Source organism: Trachurus japonicus, chromosome 9 (assembly GCF_045865225.1).
Source record: "Trachurus japonicus isolate A0001 chromosome 9, Traja_1.0".
NCBI lineage: Eukaryota > Metazoa > Chordata > Actinopteri > Carangiformes > Carangidae > Trachurus > Trachurus japonicus.
This window is the reverse complement of record NC_140915.1, coordinates 13436190-13458764: the sequence shown is the minus strand read 5'-3', so window position 1 is coordinate 13458764 and position 22575 is coordinate 13436190. Positions and strand designations below refer to the sequence as shown.

Below are 22575 nucleotides of genomic sequence, written 5' to 3'. Positions count from 1 at the left end.
TTTCTGGTACCAATGTGACATAATAGATGCTTTTTTTGTTTTGTTTTTTAGATTTTTTGTTTTTGTTTTACCATCAGTCCAAATCCACAGTTGTGGACGCTGTCGTAATGTTTTATGACGCCCCAAACATCCGTTGTGAAGGTGTTGATGTATGCTCTTATTTTGAAATCTAAGTACCGGATACCATAGACATATGGATACTGTAAATACTGTAGGTAAATTCCACAAAGGCTAAAAAAAAAAAAATTCGACATAGGCTACATACGTTAAAATGTCCAAAGCAACTCCTTCATTTTCTACTATGTTTATTATTGAAACTAACAAAAAAAATGCTTATTATTATTATTATTAATCTTTATTTCAGACACAACAAGCGGTCCTTATCAGCTCATAATCTACTCATATTACCTTAAGTGAAGTTGTCTGCCACTATAAATTGCTCTATTATCTCTACTTTTTTTTCTTTTTTTTTTTTTAATTCTTCTTTATTACTTATTTATTTTATGTTATTTATTTATTTAATTTATTTTACCATTTGGCTCTGTTATCAAGTATCATGTCTTAGAATGTCTGTCGTTTTGTATATCCTCTGTTGCTACACTCTTTATGCTTTATTTGAACAATAAAAAAGGTATCCAATAAATAAATAAATAAATAAAAAGATACTGTAACCAAAACAAAGTTGTTGTGATTGTATCACGTTAATGATACATCATGATATAGACTGTTAAAACATCTCGTCGTAAGTAATCTATCACAACAGTTGTAATACAGATTTGTATAATTCAACATGTTTCATGTGTGTAAACGTCCTGAGTCTAAGCGAAGATCACACACAAAAAAAATGCACCCAGATCTGGAAGCAATTAACGTTTAGAACAACAGTTCCGCGTGGCCTGCTTGTTTCCATGGGGACGACATTTGGAGACGGAATGAGATCCCATAGGAGACAACCAAACAGCAGTTACCAGTTAATTTGCGATGAAAAAAATATTCATATGTAGTGTTTTGTTGTAGCTCTTGTCCCCCTTCACCTCTACCATAATATACTGTAATATATAAAAACACCCCGTCGTATCAATGGGTGCGTATTACTGCGCCATATGCAGGCAAACCACGTTCAACGGGAAGGGACATATATTTGGAAAAAACCACCAGAGCAGACTCAGAGTGGTTCTCCTGAAATTCTTGGAAAAGGTAAGTAGGTCAACACCGATTCACACCGATGTCCCGCAGTTTGAGCATTTTATGTGCCAACATTTTCTTCCAGCTATCTGAACTTATTCGCGCATTATTAGCCTTAATGCTAGCTGCAACCGTGGTCGATTAAATAAAACAAAAACATCAACCTTTGTCTCTTTTTGAGTGGCTCTGACACTTTTAACCATTTGTTCTGTGCTTTGCCTAATTTGTGCACGTCTGAACAAAGCAACACATATTAAGCCCACCAACGTATTTAGTTATGTAGAGGTTGGTTGTCTACAAAATGGCCACTACGTGGATGATCACAGACATCACATTTATAAGATTAACCAGGCTAATACTAATATAAAATAGAATAATATCTAATAGGTTTTATATCGAAATGCATTTCTTTATAACCATGGTATATTATCATCATTGTCCTGCACTACCTTTTGTTTCTAATATTTATGGTATGTCATGGAGTATGCACATCACATACACCTGTACATTACCTCATAGAGTCATGGCTACCTATTTATGCATATAGTGAAACCCACTATAGCATCTGTAAAGGATTCACTATTTGTCATTTATTTCACACACAAATATGATGTGTTTATTTATCCAGTTATGTTATTTTATTGTTAAATGCATTGCTTTATTTTTGGTCACATGATTAGCCATCACATAAGCCATACAATTCACCAGGGACAAAATTTTAACCTTCAGTAAGGTGGGATGTACTGCAGGTCTTTTTTTCCCCCTTTTTTTTTAGACTGCATTAGTTTCAGTTCTGCTCAGTGCAACTCTTATGTCTCTTGTGTCTGTCTCTCAGGTGAAGGAAGCTCGCCGAACAATTAAAAAGCCCCAAGTAGAAAAGTTTGACTGCACCCAGCCAAAGCAGACATTCTGGTGCTACTGCTGTGGGATCGAAGTTGATAGAAATGTTACAGACGGAAACATGACTGTGCTGTATGGAGGCTTGTTAGAACACATGGCCACGTAAGTTTCATTTAGTAAACTTTCATTTGTTTATAAAATGATTTTTTGCATCTGGGGTACCCAAAATCTGAGTACAACTTTAAATTGTACTGCAGCACACATTGAATTTATGGAGGCTCGACAAAACCCATGCCATCTGAACTCACTCTGTCTGTTATTTGATTTCAGTCCGGACCACAGGAAGAATACACACAAGTTTTGGTGGGACAATAAAGCCGACCCCAAACTTCGAGACAAGGTCATTGTCACAGAAGAGGAAACGGAGAGGTAGGCCCAGTGAGAAAAAAAGTCTGTTGATGGAGTTTGTCAGGAAAAATGTATGATTTGTTACACTGAGCATTGTTTGTTTTTGTTTAGGTTTAAAGCTGAGCTGCCAAAGGTGTTGGAATCATTTGTGGAGAAGGAGGATGAATTCATTAAACAGGTGATGCAAAATTACAGATTATATAACTGTGGCAGCAATTCTGAGAGAGACAGCTACTAACATGGCTCAACAACATCCTGTTGAATCTTAATGTGACCAAGCTGAAAATCTCCTGATGGAAATATGTCTATCTTTTCATGCCTGCAGCAAGCTGATTATATCCGGGCCCAGGAGAGGCATCGTCAAGACGTCCTTCAGTCCCTTGTAGAGGTTTGTTTTCCCAGGATGCAGTGGCAGTATCCAACACTCTGGCCTCGACTGTTGTTTTTCATAGTTTTGAGTTGCGTGTGAGACAGGAAATGCCACCATTCTCCGGCTAAACAGTTTCTCAGTTATTCGGGCCATTTGTAGTCGTTTGAAGACAACTGCACTTCTTTTTGGCTCTTGAAGACATTTCACCTCACAGAAAGGCTTTTTCAGTTCTGAAAAAAAATTGGTGGGAGCTCTTAAGGTCACAAGACAGCTGCCTTGAGAAGCCCTCCCCCAAACAGAGTCACATGGTAGCAGGGAGAAGCTCACACCTTGACCAATGTGAAACAACCAATGTGAAACAACTCACATGAGAGGTATGTTAATGACTCACATGACAGGTAGTTTAATGACCCTCGGTGCCACTCCCATGGTGTCATCCCCACCACAAGTTAAATACCTGAGACTCTACGCCATTTAAAAAGAAAAAAATAGAACAAATAAGCCTTTTAGATAGCAAATAAGAGCCAAGAAGAAGTCCAGGTGCTTTTGATTTTCACACTTATTAACATGTTGTTGTATCTGGTGGCCAGGGTGGTTTAAGGACAAAGCCATTTACCACATCAGGTTTAATTTTCAAGAATTTGCTGGTGAATAATGACGGGTGTTTGTTCACATTTGGGGGACTGACTGTAGTGTGCAAGGATTAGGATGATAAAAAAAAAACTGAGATGATGCATGATTAGTGGTCAGACTTCCTCTGTGAACCACTGTTGGCTTTTCCTGAATCAATATCAGCATGATGCAGAGACAGAGTTGTTCAGCGGACCCAATGGCACGGACATGTCTGCGGAGGATTCTTTCAGGTAACACATGGTCTCTTTCTGTGACATTTCATCCTTTTTTCTGCTTCCTATCATCAGTAGCACTTGAAATGACCTCTTTTTGTTTGGGGTTTACCCGGTTGTCTGGGGAACAGCTCTCAGTTTCCACCTCAGGGATCAGAGCAGCAGCCAGGAAGCAGCTTTGTGGACTCAGTGGTGGAAGCACCGTGGTCGGCAACAGGACAAGGCCTGACTTTCATAGGCTATCAGGTAGACACATAGCTGTTTAGGTTTAACAATTAACAGTTTTTGATTTTTTTTTTTTACACAAACATAATCACCTTGTTTGATCTCCGTTACAGGATTCATCAAATAGCGGAAATGTTCATACAGGTACAGTGATTTGTGATATAAACTCTTACTCTCACTTATCTCACACATGGTCTTTTGCTGTGTAGAGAATCATTTTCCATCATTTGAAACCACATTTTTAAATTATTAATGTGACATCTACTGTTAAAATATATCCTGATCCATGTCTGAAAAATCATTGTTTTGCTTTATTCATGTCCATCTCAGCTTTAAAATACATTCAATCTGTTTTCCAGATCAATTCCCTGTCTGCATTTGAGTTGGTACATTTATAATTTGTCCTGAAAGTATTATTGGTTCGCCACTTGTCACATAAACCTCTTATAGGACAAACTTTTTTTAAAATTGCATTTTCCCATCATCCCTTTCAAAGCTTGTGCAGAAAGCCAGTGTCTCTGGTGCTTATGGGCTCAGGTCAGCTATTGTTTGAATTTGAGGAAGAGTAAACATATCGACTCTTTTGTTTCACAGGTGCCGTCCCTCCCTGGCTTCAGGATGATCCTCTGGAGGGGACCTCTAGTTCTACAGCAAATGTAGAGATTGGCCCGTCGCTCCAAGAGTTCCTCAAACAGAGTAGGAATCACACACTGAGATTTATTTTATGTTGTGTGTGTGCATGTGTTGTCGGTTGAACAGTTTGTGTGCAGTTATCCACTATACGTCGCTGTCATATGTTGTCAAATGTGAAATCACAGTTGTGTTGTCTATGAGCCATTGCAGTAATGCAGTATCAATGCATAAGTATTGATATGCAAAGACCCATGTAACGTCATGTATGCAACATCACAATCTCATATGAATTGGAGTAAAATTAAAAGAAGCCTCATTTCTCTTTTTTCCAGAGGAGCAAGAGAAGCTGAAGAAGCTTCCACCGAACAGAGTGGGGGCAAACTTTGATCACAGCTCGCACACAGACGCCAACTGGCTGCCTTCGTTTGGCAGAGTGTGGAACAGTGGCCGACGCTGGCAGTCCAGGTGAGATCACACCACTGTTTACCCCACCTGAGACTATGCTGAATGACCCTGACTCTTCTTACTCTGTCCCATTCATGTTTACTTGCTGGCCTTACTTTTGATATCCTGTGTTGTGTTTATATATCTATGTACATGTATGGTTAAGGATTTGTTTTAAACCTAATGCCCGTTTCTTTTTATAGCAATTTTCCTCTCGTGTCTGCTTTTGAGAGTCAATCTATTTGCAAATGTGAGTCTTTTTTTTCTCTCTCTCCAACAGGCACCAGTTCAGACAAGAGGAAGGTCAGAAGAACAGACAAAAGAGGAAGAGGGAACACAACACAGACGGGTCAAAGAAAGCAAAAACAACTGAAAAGCTGACCAGTGCTGACAGCACTTAAAAGTCCTTATGTGCTGTGTGAGCAGATGTATATAGTTTGCAAGATGTGAATGAGGTTTCATACACTTTTTTTTGTACTTGGGTCTGTTGTACAGGCTCGTAAGACACTCCACTGAATGAAACCTCTATGTAACATAACTGGGAAATACTTCAGTAAATGTATTAACGTAGTATATTAGAGCTACCGTATTTATGTTTGAAAGATATTTCATATTGTGGGTTTTTTTTTTTTTTTTGTATAAAAACTCCATGGTAAAATCACTTACCCCCCTCCACACACAAAATGCTCACTGAGCTGCTTTTTATTCAATCAGTTGAAAACCAGTGTCTTCGATAAGACACAAAGGAAGAGAGGAGCCAGATTGAAAATCTTATCCAGCAAGTTTCCTCACTACGACTGTTCTCAAAGTTGAACAGCAGGGGGCGCAAGAGTCTCAAATAACAACTGCAAAATTTGTGTGACATGAAGGCAGATGTGTTGAAACCCACATCAAGATAACGATTAAACACTTTCATATTTTCAGTTTCATATATCAGATATTTGATATTGTGGTGTTTGTACTGACATATTTTGTTTTTGTATGTTTTTTTCCCCTCTCAGATTCTCACTTATTAGTATTATTTTGTAAACAACCCATACACATAATGGGAGCTACAGTCTCAGTAGTTGTGCTCTTAAATAAATATCTCACTCTTTTATTTATTTATTTATGTTCTTCAGTGAACCTTTACAACAACTGATGGGCTTTCATTTCCCTTTTCAGATCATGTTACATGGTGAATCACTGCGAAAGGCTTAGAGGCTCTATGCAAATGTCACTTTGAGATGAGCTATAAAACCATCAAAAACTGTAATTTTCTTATGTCTGAATGCAGTCAATCCTCTGTAAAACAACTAAGTATACTCTAATTTCTAATGCCTTTTAATAGGAAAAAAAGGATTACACAGTTGTTTCTTCAAGTTATATACCATGAGGTAAAAAAAAGTTAAAAACATTCTGATAATCGTTAACCTCCAAATGCTGCATTTGTAAGGAAATTACTGCTTTTATAAGAGCTGTAATGATTTGCCTTTTGTCCATGGATTACATAGATAAGACATACTGTTACTGTGTGAAATACACAGCAGTTGCATTGCCAAGTGGAACATCAGAGTATGGATGGATGAATAGCAAAGAGCAACATCATTTACAGTGCGTGATTCCTTGGGCTTTTAGAAGGCCTTTTCTTTTATCTCTACAGGCTTCCTCCTCTTGGCAGCAAAGAGTAATCAGGCCCCAGTGTGCTCTGGGTAGATGGGCGTGGAGCTCAGTGCAGCGCAAAGCAATATGGGGATACAACGTGTAGCTGATCTATTCTTAGCTCTGTGACAACATGGCCAGGCCTGTTTCAGTAGAGGCGGAAGAAAAGACGGGGGTTACCATACATTTGACATCAAATTAAACCGTTGCCGTTTATAGTTTTAACATCATGTTGATGTCGGTGCTGTATACCAGTGTGATGTTTTTGTTTAGTACATCAGTACGTGGTTGTCTTGTAGTTTTCTGTGAAATATCAAAAGATCTATTGACAAGCACAACAGCCGTCCTCCTTAGCGGTAAAGAATGGGAGGGGAGAAAAAGCACGTGTACTGGGCGGTCCTTGGGTTAATCCATTGTCCAATCACAGGGCCGGGATTTTTGAATAAATCTGCATGTTTTAAAGACGGCCTAATCCCCGAGCGCTGATTGGCTGAGGGGAACAGAAGCGGCCAATCGCTTAAATGACAGGCGCTCAGCTGGCCGTGAAGCCCCGCCTCCCTTCATATTAACTGGCAAAACCCCGGAAACGTCGACGCTTAAAGGGACAGAGGAGGAATTTCAGGCAAAGGTTGAAACAACGAAAACAGCTGCGAGCTCACACACTCACACAAAAAAAAGGAGACAGGCACAGAGAGGAAGGGACGTAGACAGCTAGCAAAAGCGAGCAACCTATGTGGCAAGAAGAGACTTGAAAAACAGTCTGGTTTATTTTACCCGTCAGGCACCTGGAGCTAAGGCGACTAACGGCTTTTGGCTTCGAAGTTCGATTTTTCGCCCCGGTAACGTTAGCAACCTGGAATCCGACAACGCAGCAGCAGTCAACACCATAGCAGAGAGATAACACAGAAAGGCCAAACTCCCAGACGACAGAGACGCGTCACTTCAGCCTGTGTTCCCCCCCCCCCCTCTTCTTGAATCCACCTTTTTTTTCTCTTTTGTTTAAAATAAGGTAAGCCGAATCCAAGATATGACAAGCTAGCTACAGTACAGTCTAACCTTCTGTCTGCATTGTGTGAACTTTAAAGCTAGCTATGTGTGTAAATAGCACAAAGGTTTGTGTTCTTGATTAATTCCTTGTTAACTAGTCATCGATTTCTTTATCAATGTGTGAATCTGTGAAGCAAAGAATGACTGGAATCCAGCCTAAGCCAGCTGATGACCTGCCAGTATCTTGCAGGGTGCAGGGGGCGTTCCCCTTGCTTTGTCTGCCTCCCTCACTCTTCCTTTATGTGTCTCTATCTGTGTGTGTGCGACTGTGTGTGTGTGTGCGTGCACTCTGCGGTGGTTAGGGACAAAGTGATGGATAGAAACCACAGTCCATCACTCACCGTCATGGCTATGGATGGCCCCATCAAGATGCAAAAGTGTAAATATTTAATTCTGGTATAACTGCGCTGCACACTAGCCTACTCATGCCCTCCTGGGATTGTTGCATGTATGGGCTTTGCAAGAAGGAGGGATCAACAGCACTGGCATATATCTGTGAGATTATGACTGTAGCTCAGCGGGTGGAGTGATGATGATCACTGTAAAGCTCTCAGGAGAGAGAGGACAGCACTGGGTACAGTGGGCGTATTGTTCCCATGGATTGCATTTGGGAGTTGCATTGCATCATGCAGTGAAGAGGGCATTAAGGGTTGTCATTAAACCCTTGTTACAGTGTGTATGTAAAAACTATTAAGTGTTAATAGAGTCAGTTATTACTGTACAGTGTTATTATGCTCAGCTGCAAAGCACTTCCTCCCATTGTCCTATACAAGCAGGTCATCATGGCTCTGACATATACATTAGACAGACGTGCATATGCAGTCACACTCACTCTACATCACCATTACAGCACACGTGCATATGGAGGACCACCAGCTGTCTCACATGTATGTGAATAGAGATTTCTGCACACACACACACACACACACACACACACACTGCTGCAGCAAATCCTTATACAAGTCTACATTTTTCACTCTCTAGTGCTTGTCCTTGCCTTGGTCTGACAGCCACCCCCCACCTCTCTGTCTGCGAGTAAACCAGTGGGCTTTGTCCTCAGCTGAGTGTGACGTCATGCAGATCTTTGCTGTAACCAACCCTGAAGGCGAGGTGCATGTTGTTCAGCAGTCCTGAGTCTGGGCTTGCCCCGTGCATAATCACACTTTGACTTCAGTTCTTTAAACGCTTAAACCAAGATGGTGTGTTTTCTTCATTCGAGACAAAGAAACTCTGAAAACAGACTTGCTTTAAAAGGATAGGAAGGTCAGTGAGGATCAAAAACTCAGCCAGGATGAATGTGGGATGTTTTGTGCATGGGAAGGAATCAGTAGAAGGAATCCCCTGGTGATGACTTGTCTGTTTGCCTGGCTACTAATAATATATTCAACCTCAGGGAGGTATATGATATGCTCCTGTGTTTACTGTTCAGCCAAGTACATTAAGTTAAGCAGGACTGTGGTCATGGGATGCCCATGTGTGTTCTTAAGGCAGAATATGAAGCCACCAGTGCCTTGTTAGGCTGTTGAGTACATTGTAGTCAATACTTGAGACTTGTAATACCGTAAGAGCCAATTTTCTCTTGATTCTCTCTGACTCACAGGCTCTGTTACACATTAGCCTGCATCGGGCTCTTTAACTCGACCTGCCAATCAGCAGCCTGTAACATACAATGTTATTCACACACGTAGTCGCAGCTCATATCCAAGTTATATAGGACACAATTCACAGTGGAGCCCTCGGTGCATCCAGTCTATGTATGTGTATGTTTGATTTTACCCTTTCATGCCTCTCATGGCTCTCTGGCTGAGTGGTTACGGCTCATGGTTGCAGTTCTCCTTTCTGGCGTCTGTACCTGGCAGTGCTTTTTTGTGTGTGTGTGTGTGTGTGTGTGTGTGTGGAAAGTGGGGGTGGTTATTAAACGCTATGAGCTGATGAAGGCTTGTTGTCAGGCCTCCAATGTGTCTGCAGGATTTGATGTCAGAGATTACAGATGATTATATGGGTTAGATCCAGTACGCAACAATGCTCCAGGGCTTTATTGATCCCTAGTGTGTCTGTTTTTGAGTGTGTGTATGTGTGTGTGAGAGAGAGTCAGTGAGTCTGTGTGCATGCACATGTTGTACTTTCGTCCTTAACAGCTAGAGTGCCTACCTTTTTATTAGATAAAGAACTATGTCACCACTTGGGGCTAAAGAGGAGGAAAAGCTTCCCACATAGATCGACGAACGAGTATGTGAATGTCACCGTGAATTTGTGTATTAGTACATAGCCTTAAGCCAATCACCAAGAACCAGTACTGGCTGGTGGACTGACAGGAACAATGTCTCTCTCTCTCTGTCATAAAACGCATAAATGGTACCTCCCTTTGTAGCTTCTCTATAATAATATGTTCCTGTCTATATATGTCAGTATGAACCTTGTCAAGCTAGAGGTCCTTCTAGTCACACAAACCCCATGTGCTACAAAGCAAGTCTGGTAAATTATGTCTTTACTGATTTTATGTCTTTTTCTGTGGAAGCCCGACATTAATGCATTTATCACAAAGATTAAAGGCAGTTGCTGTTTGCTAAAGAAGATGCATTGTTCAGGCCAGGGACAGAGCGTGGGCAGCTTGTGATGAAACATAAAATTAACAAACGGACAGGTCAGAGTGCGGCATAAAACTGTGAGCATGTCTACGTCATTTTCACCTTCAGTGATAACCAGATATCCTCGCATTTAAACGACTTCTCGGAAAAAGCGTCCAGAGTGAAGACATCTCTGCAGTGGTCTGTTTTGCGGAGATAAAGAAGCTACAGGAAACACATTTATTGACATTGTACGTTGGGGTAAAGTGGTGTGTGTGTGTGTTTTATCTCCCTAATAACAGCTTATTCCCCAAGCTGCTAAAATAGCACCTGTGCAGCTTCAGCTGGTGTACCTTTAACCTCGAGACCCTTCACTCTGTAACTCCAGGTATTTACGCACAGTTGTATACGCACCAACACACTAACACACTAACTAAACCCAGGTCCAGGCTTACCATTAAAGGGCAGTTAGTCCACTTAACACTCTGTCAATAAGAGGAAGTAGTTAGTCCTCTTACAAACAGCAGTGTCAGCAGTGTGTGTGTGTAACTGTGTTCACCCTGACTGACAGTGTCAAGCTATTCATAGGGCAAGGAAGGGAACGCCAATGATCTCAATGATGCTTGGAATAAGTGAGCATCTGGAGAGTGTTTTAAAAGTGGTACAGGGACAGGGCCTAAGTCTGCTGACAGTTAGACGTAGGAAAATAATGAAATAGACACCTCATCAGAGCTTTTCTATTTCAGTGTGTCATTTCTAAGTCCAATCTAAGTGGCTGAGACAGACTTCTCGCAGGCGTTTTATCAGGCCACTTCAGCCAGGATTGAATGGCATTTTAATATATTGCATCTGATTGACCTTGTGAATAAGTGGATAACTGGTTGTTAGATGCCAGAGTTGGCCAAATGAACAGTGAACAGAAAAAGGGGAAGACAGACGGACAGAGAGGCATAAACTCATAACTCAATTAAGTATTTAATGGAAGAATGGAAATATTCAGAATGCCAAATGCTAATGGATAAAATGTAGCACAATACACTATCTGAGTACATACCAGTATTTTATTCATACTCATGTTTCAATTTTAGTAGAATTAGGAAAATAGCTTTGCACCTTTTGATGGATAATCCTATTGAATGCTCTATCTGAATTAGCCGGCTGCTCTATTTTATTCAAACGCAGATGACAACAGAAATCCTGTCGGAGAGAGAGAGTGAGAGGAGGGTGGCAGGGCGACCAAACCACCTGCTGAATAAATCAGCATGGTTTGACATTACACCCTGAGAGGCAAAGTGCACTTCTGCACAGTGTGGGTGTGTGAGAGTTTTTATCTCAGACTGTCTTTGACTTCTCTGTGAGTGTTTAGTTTGTACTGCTGAGCCAAAACTTTGAGTCAGTTAATTAATAAGTCATCCAACAGAAAGGTTATCAGCAACTATTTTGATAATTCATTCATGTATTCATAAGTGCGTGAATACACATTGTTTCCCTTGTTCCAGTTCCTTAGTCATGAGGATTTGTTATTCGTCTTAGTCAGTATTTAACAGCACAGCCACACCTCAGGCTTTGTGAGATTATGACAGGATTTAGACAAAATAATTAATCGATCATTCAAGAAAATGATTGTCAGATTAACCAGTAATGAATATAATTGTTAGTTGTAGCCTGAATCTGCAGGTTCTAGCTTCTCAGATGTGCGCAATATCACATTACACTGAATATGTTTGCATTCAGGACTGTTGGTTGGGCGAAAACAAACTGCCCTATTTGGGGTTGGAGGAAGTGCCACAGTGACCACTAATGCACAAATATTTAAACTCAAATATCTAGGTAGGTGGATGGTGAAAGATTATTCAGTGGATATATTGCCCCAAGAAAATTTACCACGGCTGAGAAAGCACAGTTTGAGCTGTGGACTGTTGTTCATTATATCAGTTTTGCATCGATAGTCTTCTTTGTTTTGGTTTTAATTATACAACTTAGAAAACAAATCTAGGATGAATTGTTGTTGATGTGCAATCTGTGTATTTTGGTAATAACGTGCTCTGCTGCGGGGCTTTCACACTCATAATTGAGTATAAATAAGGAGCAACCTCTTGGGTGCTACTGATATCGCAGAGACGTCGGAAATCCAGCGCTAGGAGCCTCATGAGTGGGTCGAGTTTCATACTTGATTCTAATGAATGACTTAGCACACAAATACTTGTTAAAAATAAGAATGCAGTGTGTAGCCTGTGAGCCATCTAGTCTGTTCATGTTCACTTCCACTATACACACACACACACACACACACACACACACACACACACACACACCAGAATCAATAAGTAGATGTTGGAGGGTAGATATATCTGTGTGTGCATTATATAGGTCAACACAGAGCTTATCAAGCTAAGACCTGGTCACTCTCTGCCTCTCTCCCTCCCTCCCATCCCTATCTTGTTCCCTCTGTCCATTACTCTGTGCTAGTTTCTTGTCATTTGTCTCGTTCCCCTCGACAAGCATCAAAGCCCTCCATCCCATCTTTCCATCTTGCAGAGGCTGAGTATGTATTACAGGACCGGGACTTTGCATGCATCATTTGTCACTCAAATTGACTTTCATCGAGACTGAAGGTAAGCTTTCCCTCTAGAAAACACGCTTGGAAATTCATTAATATTATTGTTTAACGCACTGGATTTTATGTTTGGATAGACAACAGCAAGAAGCCTCGGGTAATGATCCAAGATGCATTGATGTTTGCAGTGGAAGTACTGTACGTTGCATGGCTGCAGGCCTGAAAGCATCAGTGCGTCTCGTCTCCTCCCAGAGAGTTTCAAAGCTGTGGTATAGAGAAAACACCTGCGAGCAATACAGCGCTACATGTGCATGAGCGTCTGCGCGTTTATTTTCAGTTAAAGCCCAAGTGAAGCGAGTCCTAATCACAGGGTAGAAAATATATAGAAATCTCTTTTGTTTTATCATTGGGACACATCTGCATCTTTAAATGCGTACACGTGGCTGTGGTTCTTTAGTGTGCTGTCATAGGAACATTTGTGTGTGTGTTTGCCTGGCTGGTCTTGTGCCATCAGAGACATTCATAGAAATCCGGGGGTAGGTAATTAAGTAATTAACAGAGTATGGTAGCCTTTCCCAACTGAAGCGTCTTTTTTAGCTCTGTGCTGGTGGCACAGCTCTGAGGATTCATGGCAGTGTTTATTGTTCAGTCAGTGGAACAATCAGACCACAGTATTGCCCCACGCTGAAATTTCTAACTTACAATTTAGTGAATTCCCATTAAATCAGATGCAGATTTTTTTTATGGTGCCCACAGGATTGATTTCAATGTATTGGTATTTCATTTTGGATAAATATAAGTGGTTCCCACTAGTAGATGTCATCTAAATGAATTGAGGATTCCCCTGACCTTTTTCTCTTGGATTGCCGTGAAATGTGTTCTGTAATTTTCTGTAATCATTAATTATTAACTTCTTCAGTGGTTTGGTTTATAACAAACACATGCAAAGCCACTTGCAGGGCATGCTGCTAACTTATAGCTAAACTATATGGTAAAGAAACCCTTATTATGATTATGTTGATGAGGGCATGTGTCTTCCCTGAACTGCTCGCAGTGCTGAGGCACATTAGCTCAGTTTGCCTTCGAGATGCATTTGATTTTAGAGGACGGAGTTCTAGTGAACCGCTTCAACCTTATAAAATGTAGTTTTATGTGCTGCCTGGATTTGATATTTGCTAAATCAAAGAGCCGCCAGTTTTCATCCAGTTTATTTAGGTTGATTGTGTTTTGTCTAGTTGCCTATTTGGACTCTGATGCGTGTTAGGAGCTGCTGCAAACACGCTGAGTGAGTGCCGCCCTGCCTCCGGCTCAAACACACTGAGCAGCAACTCCTGTGGTACCAAAGCTTCTCATTATTAACTGCTGCTTAACGACTGCAAGCGTGTGCATGTGCATGTGTCTTTGTGCATGTGTGTGCTTGTGCATATGTGTGTGTGTGGACTGATCTCTGGATTAACCCTGGCCAGACCCCTCTCTACCCTTCACCCTTTAACACCCCCCATGCACACCACCCAAATGGATGAGCCACTATGTGTGTGTGTGTGGGGGTATGTGTGTGTTCATAAACATGCACGTGTGCAAGCTTCACTTCACTGGTCTTTCAGTTTAGCCTAATACTTGTCCTTAAAGTCGGATTTGAGTTGTGCTTTGTTTTTCCTCTTTTTGCACGTATCCTGCTGTCCTAAACTGAACACAGACCCGTGGGTATTAATGAGCTCTAACTGCTAATGTAATCTTCTCCTCCATCCACTTAGGCCAGGGACTGATCATGAGTCAGGTTGGCTGGTTAAATAGTGACAGTATGCTCTGGTTCTAGGTATTAGCGAGCTCTGCTACAAAGAAAGTGATATTTTTTTTCCTCCTTCCTTTCACTGCCCAGATGGCAAGCTAGACTACTTTCAGACGCTGCCAGTCTGAGTGGTGCAACACCATGCTGAGTGAGTTCCCCAAGCATGAAAGAGAGGAGGAGAAAGGAGAAAAAAAGGGAATTGATTTTAGACTGACGGAGGAAGATGCACAAAAAAAGAGGGAAAAAAATACCCAAAGGCCAGGAAAAGGGAGGAGAGAGAGAGAGGCGAAACAGACGTAGACAAAGAGGTGATGTTACTGAGAAAGGCAGCCGAATTCAGGGTGAAAAATTGAGGCCTGACCGGAGAGGGAAAGGAGGAGAGGTAGAGAGAGGGAGCGAGGGAGCTTTATTTCCTGTCCTCCACGAATAGGCAGCATATTTCTCTGGAACATTCCATCCTCTGAGCTGGCCCGGCCTGTCACCAAGACTCAGGGTGCCACACTCCTCCCCACCTCTCTGCATTTCTTCCCATTGCACTGTCTCTATCTCTCTCTCTCTTTTCTCACTGGACACAATCATGCGCTGCTTGATTTTTGTTTCCTCTTCCGTTTTTATCCTCATCTTCTCCACAACAAGTGTTTTTTTTTGGACCTAGTATCACAGAGTAAAAAGCTGTACTCCTGCAAAGGCAAGGGTGAAATATTTGATGATTAAAGAGGAACTATGCAGGATTTTTAGTTTAACAATGCTACATTTGTACCTTAATTGAACAGCTTTGGAGCAATTGTGATAGTTTAATAAATAACTTGTAACTTGTCTCTGCCATTGGCCGAAAAACAACTTTGCAAGATCAGCGCCGCCACCCCGGTGTCCCAGCTCTCGTCTCTGCACACCGCGACACAAATGCGCCCCGTAACCCGGAATCTCTTGTTCATGACAGATTAAACTACACAAATGTACACGTCGTAACATCGTATATGATAAATAACGTTATCTACAGCTCTATTGATTGATTTCTCGCCAGCTGTAAACAAATGCACATGGCCAGAAGGAGGGTTAGCAAAACAGCACAATGTGACCGGACTTGCATAGTTTCCCTTTAAAAAAAAAGGGGGAGAAAATCAGGACATAACATTAGCAATGGGTGTGGATGACAAGGTTGGGAAATAACATTTAATTTTTAATGATGCATTAAAGGGTTGGCAGGAATATGGGATTCATCCGAAGCTTTCATTATCTGTGTGAACAACTTTAATCCCAGATTGCCGAGTGCACAAAAGAAAAAGTTTCCACACTTGCAGAGTCAAGTCGTGTTGCAGTGCTGCAGTGCTCTAGATGAATACGTGTATGGTCAGACATGTTTGCAGGAGTGGATGGAGAGACATATTTGGTAATGGAAAAACAAACAAAACTTATTTTAGGAAGGTTTTATTTGGACAGCCCAGTGTGTTTTTCGCTGCATCTGCCCAATTTTAACTTAACCTTATACTATAAATTTGACCCTGACAACATTAAGCATAAACCATTTGTCCCCACATCTAGTGAATTTGCTTAAATGACAAACACACACATGCACACAGTTTTTGCCTGAGCACTAAAGTTAAATGATTACACTTAAATAGGATCTCTGTCTCCTTTCAGCATAGTGAGCTTATTTATCAACAGGCAGCTGGTTAAACATGCCCTTTCAGAAGAGAGTTCATCTCACCAGATTGTCACACTCCTTTAGAAATGTAAATATAAAGAGAGCATTCTTAGGAGCTCAACAGGAACTTGCTATCTGATAACGGTAAAGTTATGCTTATATGGGATTGTCGGGTGTGGTTTATTTATAGCCTATAGCTATAACTGGCAGGTAAAGCACCTGTTATACTGTAAAATCCTGAATAACAGGACCGTGGTCTGCCGAGAAATCTGGGCTGAAATGTTGAAAATAAAGAGCAGCTAATGTTGCTACACATAATAACATAGGCTGATAGGAAATAGAAAATGAAAACTAAGATTAATAGCATGAAGTTTTGAATTTACACTTTATACTTGTTTTAATTTTAATACTATATATAATTCAAGTGCTTCACAGTTGAAAAGGCCTCTGTAAACGTCAGCCGTCCTTTAATATTTCTGTGTAATTACACTGCACATTTTAATTCACTTGAATGTTACAGTAAAACCAGACACGTTGCATCACAGAGTAAAAATGAAATTTGAAGCAGCAAGTCAACACACACACCATTTGCTCGCAGTTTCCCAGTAAATATTAGCTGTGAAAATTGCTCTGGCACATCGGACACTTTTCCTGATGTCCACCGTTTGGCCGCTCACTCTCTCGCCACGCACACATATGTCTCCGTGTGTGCACTGCTAACACGCTCTCCTGCATGCCATGAGAAACGGACACCCAACACACGCAGGGATCCACACAGAACCACTGCTCCCACCCCCCCCACCTCCTCCCTCCCTTTACTCACACACACACACACACACACACTTTCCTTTCCCACCCTTCCTCCACCTCCCCTCTTCCTCACCTCCTTTTGTTCTCTCCCTCCCCGAGAGAGGAGGGTGAATCGGAGCTTGTTTTCGATATTTAACAGTGGCCATTTGAAACTGTGACCAACTGATTTTTTTTCCCTCAAGCAGAGTTTTTGAGGTGGTAGTAAGAGTCAGATTGAAGTTCTTCAAGTTTTTAAAGGCTGCGGGTTGTTGGGTAAACCCCCCCCACCACCACCACCTCCACCTCCACCCAGCAAGAAAACCCTCACTTTGAGAGGCCTCACAAAACAACGCATGTCTGTATATGTATGTGTGTGTGTGTGTGTGTGTGTGTGTGTGAGAGAGAGAGAAGAAGCTGTGTGTGTTTCAATTTGCCACGATTGGGAAAAATCCACATGTTGTTTTCAAGACGTTAACGACATCATAACAAACACGGCCATGCTCTCATGTCAGACTCTCATCAATGCATGCGTTTAAAGGAATGTGAGCGAGTGTGTGTTTTCAATGCCTCTTTCTCCTCAGCTGCACTCAGGGTGCCCTCGAGTGGAGGAGGGGCTTCACGGAGAGGACACGCCCCCTTTTGCCCAAATATGGAGGGCAGCATTGGCTCTTAAAGGTGCAGAAGTGTGTGAGTGTGTGTTTGTGTATGCTGAAACACAAGATACTAAATACAGTCCTGTTGGTGAACACTAAGCCCCCACTATTACAGCTTCTTCTTTCCTTTCCTCTGTTGTTTTTTTTTTTTTTGTTGTTTTTTAAATCTGTGCTGTCAAAAGCGACAGCTCAGCCTTTTTGACGACAGAGTCCTCCGCTGATTTCACTCCTTCTCCTGTCAGTTTATCTTCCTTCGTCTGTCTCTGCTTGCTGTCTCTGTCTTCCACCACCCCCCTTTTCCCCTCTCCCCCATCCCCACATCTCTATATTTGGAGGTATGTAGCTGAAGACGTGTCTTGTTTTTCAAACCTCCTCTCCGCTCACTTTTTATATGGCTCGCGCACACACACACACACACCCCCGCACAAATGTATGCATACTGCAGGGCATGCAGGTATAGAGCTGAAACAATTAGGTCATCAATCAATCAGCTTTTCATCGCCATGACATTAATCTGCAGCTAAGTTGATAAGTGATTAATAGTTTCAGAAAGCTTTTCATGATCAAATAAACTTAACATTCCCTCTAAAAAGTTAGTATTTAACATGTTTACCTGAGTTATATGAAGGGGTTTGGAATAGTTGTTAGTATAGAGCAAGCAGTTTAGATACAACATGATAGAAAACCAGTACAGTATTTGGTATGATGGTTGAAGATAACTTCTCATCCTACCTTTGACTACCTATGTTAATATAAGTTTTTTAAATGTTGTTCACAACCAACCTGACAAAGGTAAAAGAGGCACCTTTCTTAAATTCATGATCCCAAGGAACTTTTTTTTTTAAACTTATTTTGTGATAAATGGTGCTAAAATAAATAACGGAGGTATTCATTTAGGAGTTTTAAAATCTTTACATCCTGTCACACTCTCAAAACTCAACATAACTACACAATGCCCTGTCAATCCCTCTGTGTCACAGTGATAATAAGGCCGTTCAGGCAGCAACCTTCAAGTGTACATTCTTCTACCTGTTTTGGAAACAGAGGTGGGCTGTCACAGATGGAAGCTGAGCTCAAGGGAGATATAAACTAAACGAGAGGTCAGGGAAAGAGTGAGAAATAGACAGACAGTAAAAAATAAAGAGACACAGAGCGCTATCAATAGGTTTGTCTTTCTCTTGCCTCAGCCGACAGACTCCTGATAATAACTCAACCCCTAAATAGGGACAATGCATAAGTGGCTGCTAGATGTGTGTGTGTTTGTGACAAGAGGGCCGGTTGAAGTTGTGTGCTTTGACAACCTCAGGTATGTTTTGAGCTCAGTGCTTGAACTTGCGTAATCTCCGCCCACTGCGTTCTGTGTGTGAGGTGAGAGAACGCGCACAAGTGTGTGATGCGCTGCCCTGCTTGCACTGTTGTGTAGTTTAACCACGACGCTCTGTTCAAAATAGTTCTTGCCCAGTCAACATGCTGTTCCTTATTAGCTCAAGCAAGATACACACATACGGACGCACACACACACACAAGTGCTGCTGCTGGTCCTCTACTGATAAACTTTCTTGCATTCACTTCATTCTCTATCTGTACTCCAGCAGTAGATAAGCCTTCTGCTTTTTTAGCCTGCGTAGATACAGTAGATGCTGTGTACATCACATGCTACACACACAGTGCGTGTCCCTTTATGTTCTTTTAGTGTGTGTGTGTGTGTGTGTGTGTGTGTGTGTGTGTGTGTGTGTGTGTGTGTGAATAAAGAAGAAGGGGGTAAGTGAACCACATCGCTGTGTGTGTGTGTGTGTGTGTGTCTTTCTTCTCCGAGGCAGTAACTCCTTTTATTAGGTGTTGTACTTAAAAAACACACACAGCGACACGTGGTTGTGTTGTGGGGAAGAGATTACACAAGTTAAACAATGTACACAGAACATGCTTGAAGCTGTCAAGGGGACACACACACACACATACACACACACACACACAGTGTTTGGGAAAAGTGCTCTTTAGGCTGTTATGGTTTTGTTTTCTTTTTACTTGTGCAGAACAGGCCGAGCCGGGGCAAGTGGGCGGGGTTTCAGCTCGCCATGCCTCCCTCCCTCCCTCCCTCCCTCCCCCTCTCGCTTGCACTCCTCCCCCCCGGCCAATCAGGAACTCAGCCAGTGCAGCTGACCCCCCTTTTCTCTAGCCAATCAGCTGGCACCCCCCTCCTCCTTTTCTTTTTTACCCTGTATGCCTTCACTGCTGAGTGAGCAAAGCACACCTTGCTCTATCAGCTGAGAGGAAACACACACACACATACAGAGAGAGAGAGAGAGAGAGAGAAAGGGGAGGAAAGGAGGGGCCTGGGTGTAGATAGAGGAAGAGACGAGAGGGGTGAGGAAGAGAGGGGATGGGAGTTGAGGAAAGGGGGGATTGCTAGCATGTGGAGTGGCTTTTGTATTCCAGATATTTTGGAGGGGCGCGAACGGGAGAAAAGAAGAAGGACGGAGGAGGAGGGGGTGAATCGCTAGAGAGAGAGGAGAGGGAGGGAACAAGCAAGACGAGTGGGGGGTGCGAGTTGCTGATGGGCTTGTGATTTGTGTATGTGTGTGACTGAGGGTGGAGAGAGAGATCGTGAGAGAGAGAGAGAGAGAGGTAGACAGGAAGAAAACAGAAGAGAGACACAGAGCTGTTAGTGCAGGCTATCGGGCATCCAGACAAAAACAAGAGGAGGGGAGGCCCAGCAAGTTGACTTTTCTCCGTCTTTCTCAACGCCACCTATTCAGGAGGAAGGAAGCAGACAGACAGAGAGAAACCCCGGGGAGTCGAGAGAAAAGAGAGAGGGCAGCCTGACCCAGTGGAAATAGAAAACACAGGAGGAGGAGGAGGAGGAAGAGAGAAGGAGAGACAGAAAGAGAGAAAACACAGCAGAGTCACCCTCCATCCAGCCACTAGGCGAAATAGAGGAAGGAAGGAGAGAGACAAAAGAAATGAGGCAGTGAGATAAACTCTTGTCATCTGTCGGAGAAGGTGAGCGTCACAAGTTCTCCTGCTGTCAAGTCAACTTGTACCAATGTTCGCTGCTGTTGATGATGTGCTGTCATATTGTCAGCTGTGTGCACGTCGGGTGACTCACTCAACGTCTCCTAAAATGGCCACATGAAAGCGAGGCAGAGGGAGAGAGAGAGAGAGAGACAGGCAGGCAGACATATAGACAGACAGAGGGAGGGAGGGAGAGAGAGACAGAAAGGGACCCTGTGTCAAACAGCATTCTCAGCAACTATGTCACTGAGCCAGCTTAGTTTAGCCTGCCATGACCATGACTCCCCCCTAGCCTGAGCACTGTGTGTGTCTCTGTGTGTGTTTTGGTGTGACGCTGCTGCTCACAGGTTTATCAGTTTCAATCAACTTTGCCTCTCTCACTTTCATGTCTTTCTTCACTGTCGCTTCCTGTCTCCTCTGTCTTTGTCTGACACTCACAAACACAGTCAGCTGTCATTCGATCTTTCCTCGTCGTGCACCACTGACATCAGATTTCCAAACTGTAGATGGCTCTTGTAATCTAATCAACAGGTGAGTGTGTGCGTGTGAGTGTGTGTGGGAGCACTTGGCATTTCTTTGTGTGCATATAAGTATGTGAGTGTGTGTGTTTGTGCATAAATGTGTGAGTGTGTTTATCAGCCTCCAGGCACAGGCGCTGGGAGTAGCTCGGGTGGGGTTGTGCTAAAAGTTGATGAGACAATTGAGGCATTTGGGAGGCTGCTAAGCTCATGCTGATGCTATCACACCTCAGAGTGTAAAGGGCTGGCGTAGGACACAAGGAGGGCAGAGGGCAGCTGATCAGCTACAGCTACACAGTTTTTAACAAAAGGCCCATTCAAGATCATAGCTAATGTCACTGATTGAAATAAATGTTATATGTCATAGTTTATAACAACGATGTGGAGAGTTAACCCCATCGTCCGAAAGCCAAATAAGTTCACTGCACACTCCTTTTCCTGGTCATGGCATTGGCAACATACTTAGCCAACATCATGTATGCAATTCTTTTGACATCCTTTCATAGTGGGTACTTTTTGTCATGTGGTAATACAATAGCATTTCAAAAGAGGGACATCTGATATAGTGTTATGTTCCTCAGCAAATATGCTTTGGCATGTTCATGTGATGTGTTAAAGATTAAAAAATAGAAACACGCGGCCCAGGCCACAGCCTCATTTTTGTTTTGATTACTCTGGCACTGCTCTGCCGCCCAATGCCTCTCTGAAGGCTATTATCTGCCTCTGCCACTGCACTCGGCTTTATTATTCAAGAAGAATTTGAGACTGGAAAGTTTTTTTTTTTTTAATTCAAACATCTGTGTGTATTGGACTGAATGAATGCAGCGGAATAACGTGAAAGAAATTATGAGAGAACATGCATTAAGCCTCCAGGCCAGAAATGTAGGATATAGAAACTTTTATTTAACTGTTCCTAAAGGGGGGAAAGAGAAACATAATAACTCAAATGTTGTGGCTCCATTACTACTAACACATAGGCCTTTATATATTATGGACAAAATCTAATGTATTATAATAAATGAAAGGAAAAAACAGCAGTTAACAGAGCAGCTGTTTTCTCCCATGAACTATTTCTTAAAGGTGGAGTGCAGCAACTGTTAAACAGCATGCCAAAAAAAATCTGAACTATGCAGTGGCCGTGTCTGTTCTACTTTTGACAAGGACTGTAAACAAATTCATTCAGTGCAAATGTTGATCGTATTCTCCCTTTGTCACTTTTATTTGTCGATTTTTTTTTTTTATAATAGTTGAAAGAGATGAAAAGATGGGGACTTTGAACGCTGTGTTCATCTTTGCTTGTGTGTGTGTGACAGTGAGCATTAGATGCACATGTATCATCTGGGTGTGTGTGTGTGTGTTTGTGATGAATGTGTGCAGGCCAAATGTCAGGGTGTTTTCTTAGGATGG

The 22575-nt window shown here is 42.1% G+C and overlaps 2 protein-coding genes across 5 annotated transcripts in view; both read left to right on the top strand.

The window, feature by feature from the left end:
- Nucleotides 1-894: 894 nt before the first annotated feature.
- cenatac (centrosomal AT-AC splicing factor) lies at nucleotides 895-6046 on the top strand. Its single transcript, XM_085786008.1, has 11 exons — nucleotides 895-1197; nucleotides 2021-2187; nucleotides 2356-2454; nucleotides 2545-2611; nucleotides 2759-2821; nucleotides 3599-3666; nucleotides 3780-3894; nucleotides 3987-4017; nucleotides 4468-4569; nucleotides 4839-4971; nucleotides 5231-6046. The coding sequence occupies exons 1-11, from the start codon at nucleotides 1081-1083 to the stop codon at nucleotides 5349-5351; spliced, it is 1083 nt and encodes a 360-aa protein (XP_085642134.1). The 5' UTR covers nucleotides 895-1080; the 3' UTR covers nucleotides 5352-6046.
- Nucleotides 6047-7185: 1139 nt separating this feature from the next.
- atosb (atos homolog b) overlaps nucleotides 7186-22575 on the top strand; it is a 29122-nt gene continuing 13732 nt past the window's right edge. Inside the window, exon 1 of one of the 4 annotated variants that reach the window (XM_085786018.1) lies at nucleotides 7186-7588. The gene's annotated coding sequence lies outside the window, so the exon portion shown is untranslated. Of the gene's footprint in view, nucleotides 7601-20293; nucleotides 20639-22575 lie in introns of those variants that run through there. The other 3 variants (XM_085786019.1, XM_085786015.1, XM_085786017.1) reach the window with 3 other exon arrangements.

Excerpts from the sequence above, each read along its gene's own strand:
- cenatac (XM_085786008.1), top strand. The coding sequence starts at position 1,081 with ATGGGTGCGTATTACTGCGCCATATGCAGGCAAACCACGTTCAACGGG. Across the intron at positions 2,455-2,544 it reads ACAGAAGAGGAAACGGAGAG|GTTTAAAGCTGAGCTGCCAA; the intron begins GTAGGCCCAGTG and ends GTTTTTGTTTAG. Across the intron at positions 4,972-5,230 it reads GGCCGACGCTGGCAGTCCAG|GCACCAGTTCAGACAAGAGG; the intron begins GTGAGATCACAC and ends TCTCTCCAACAG.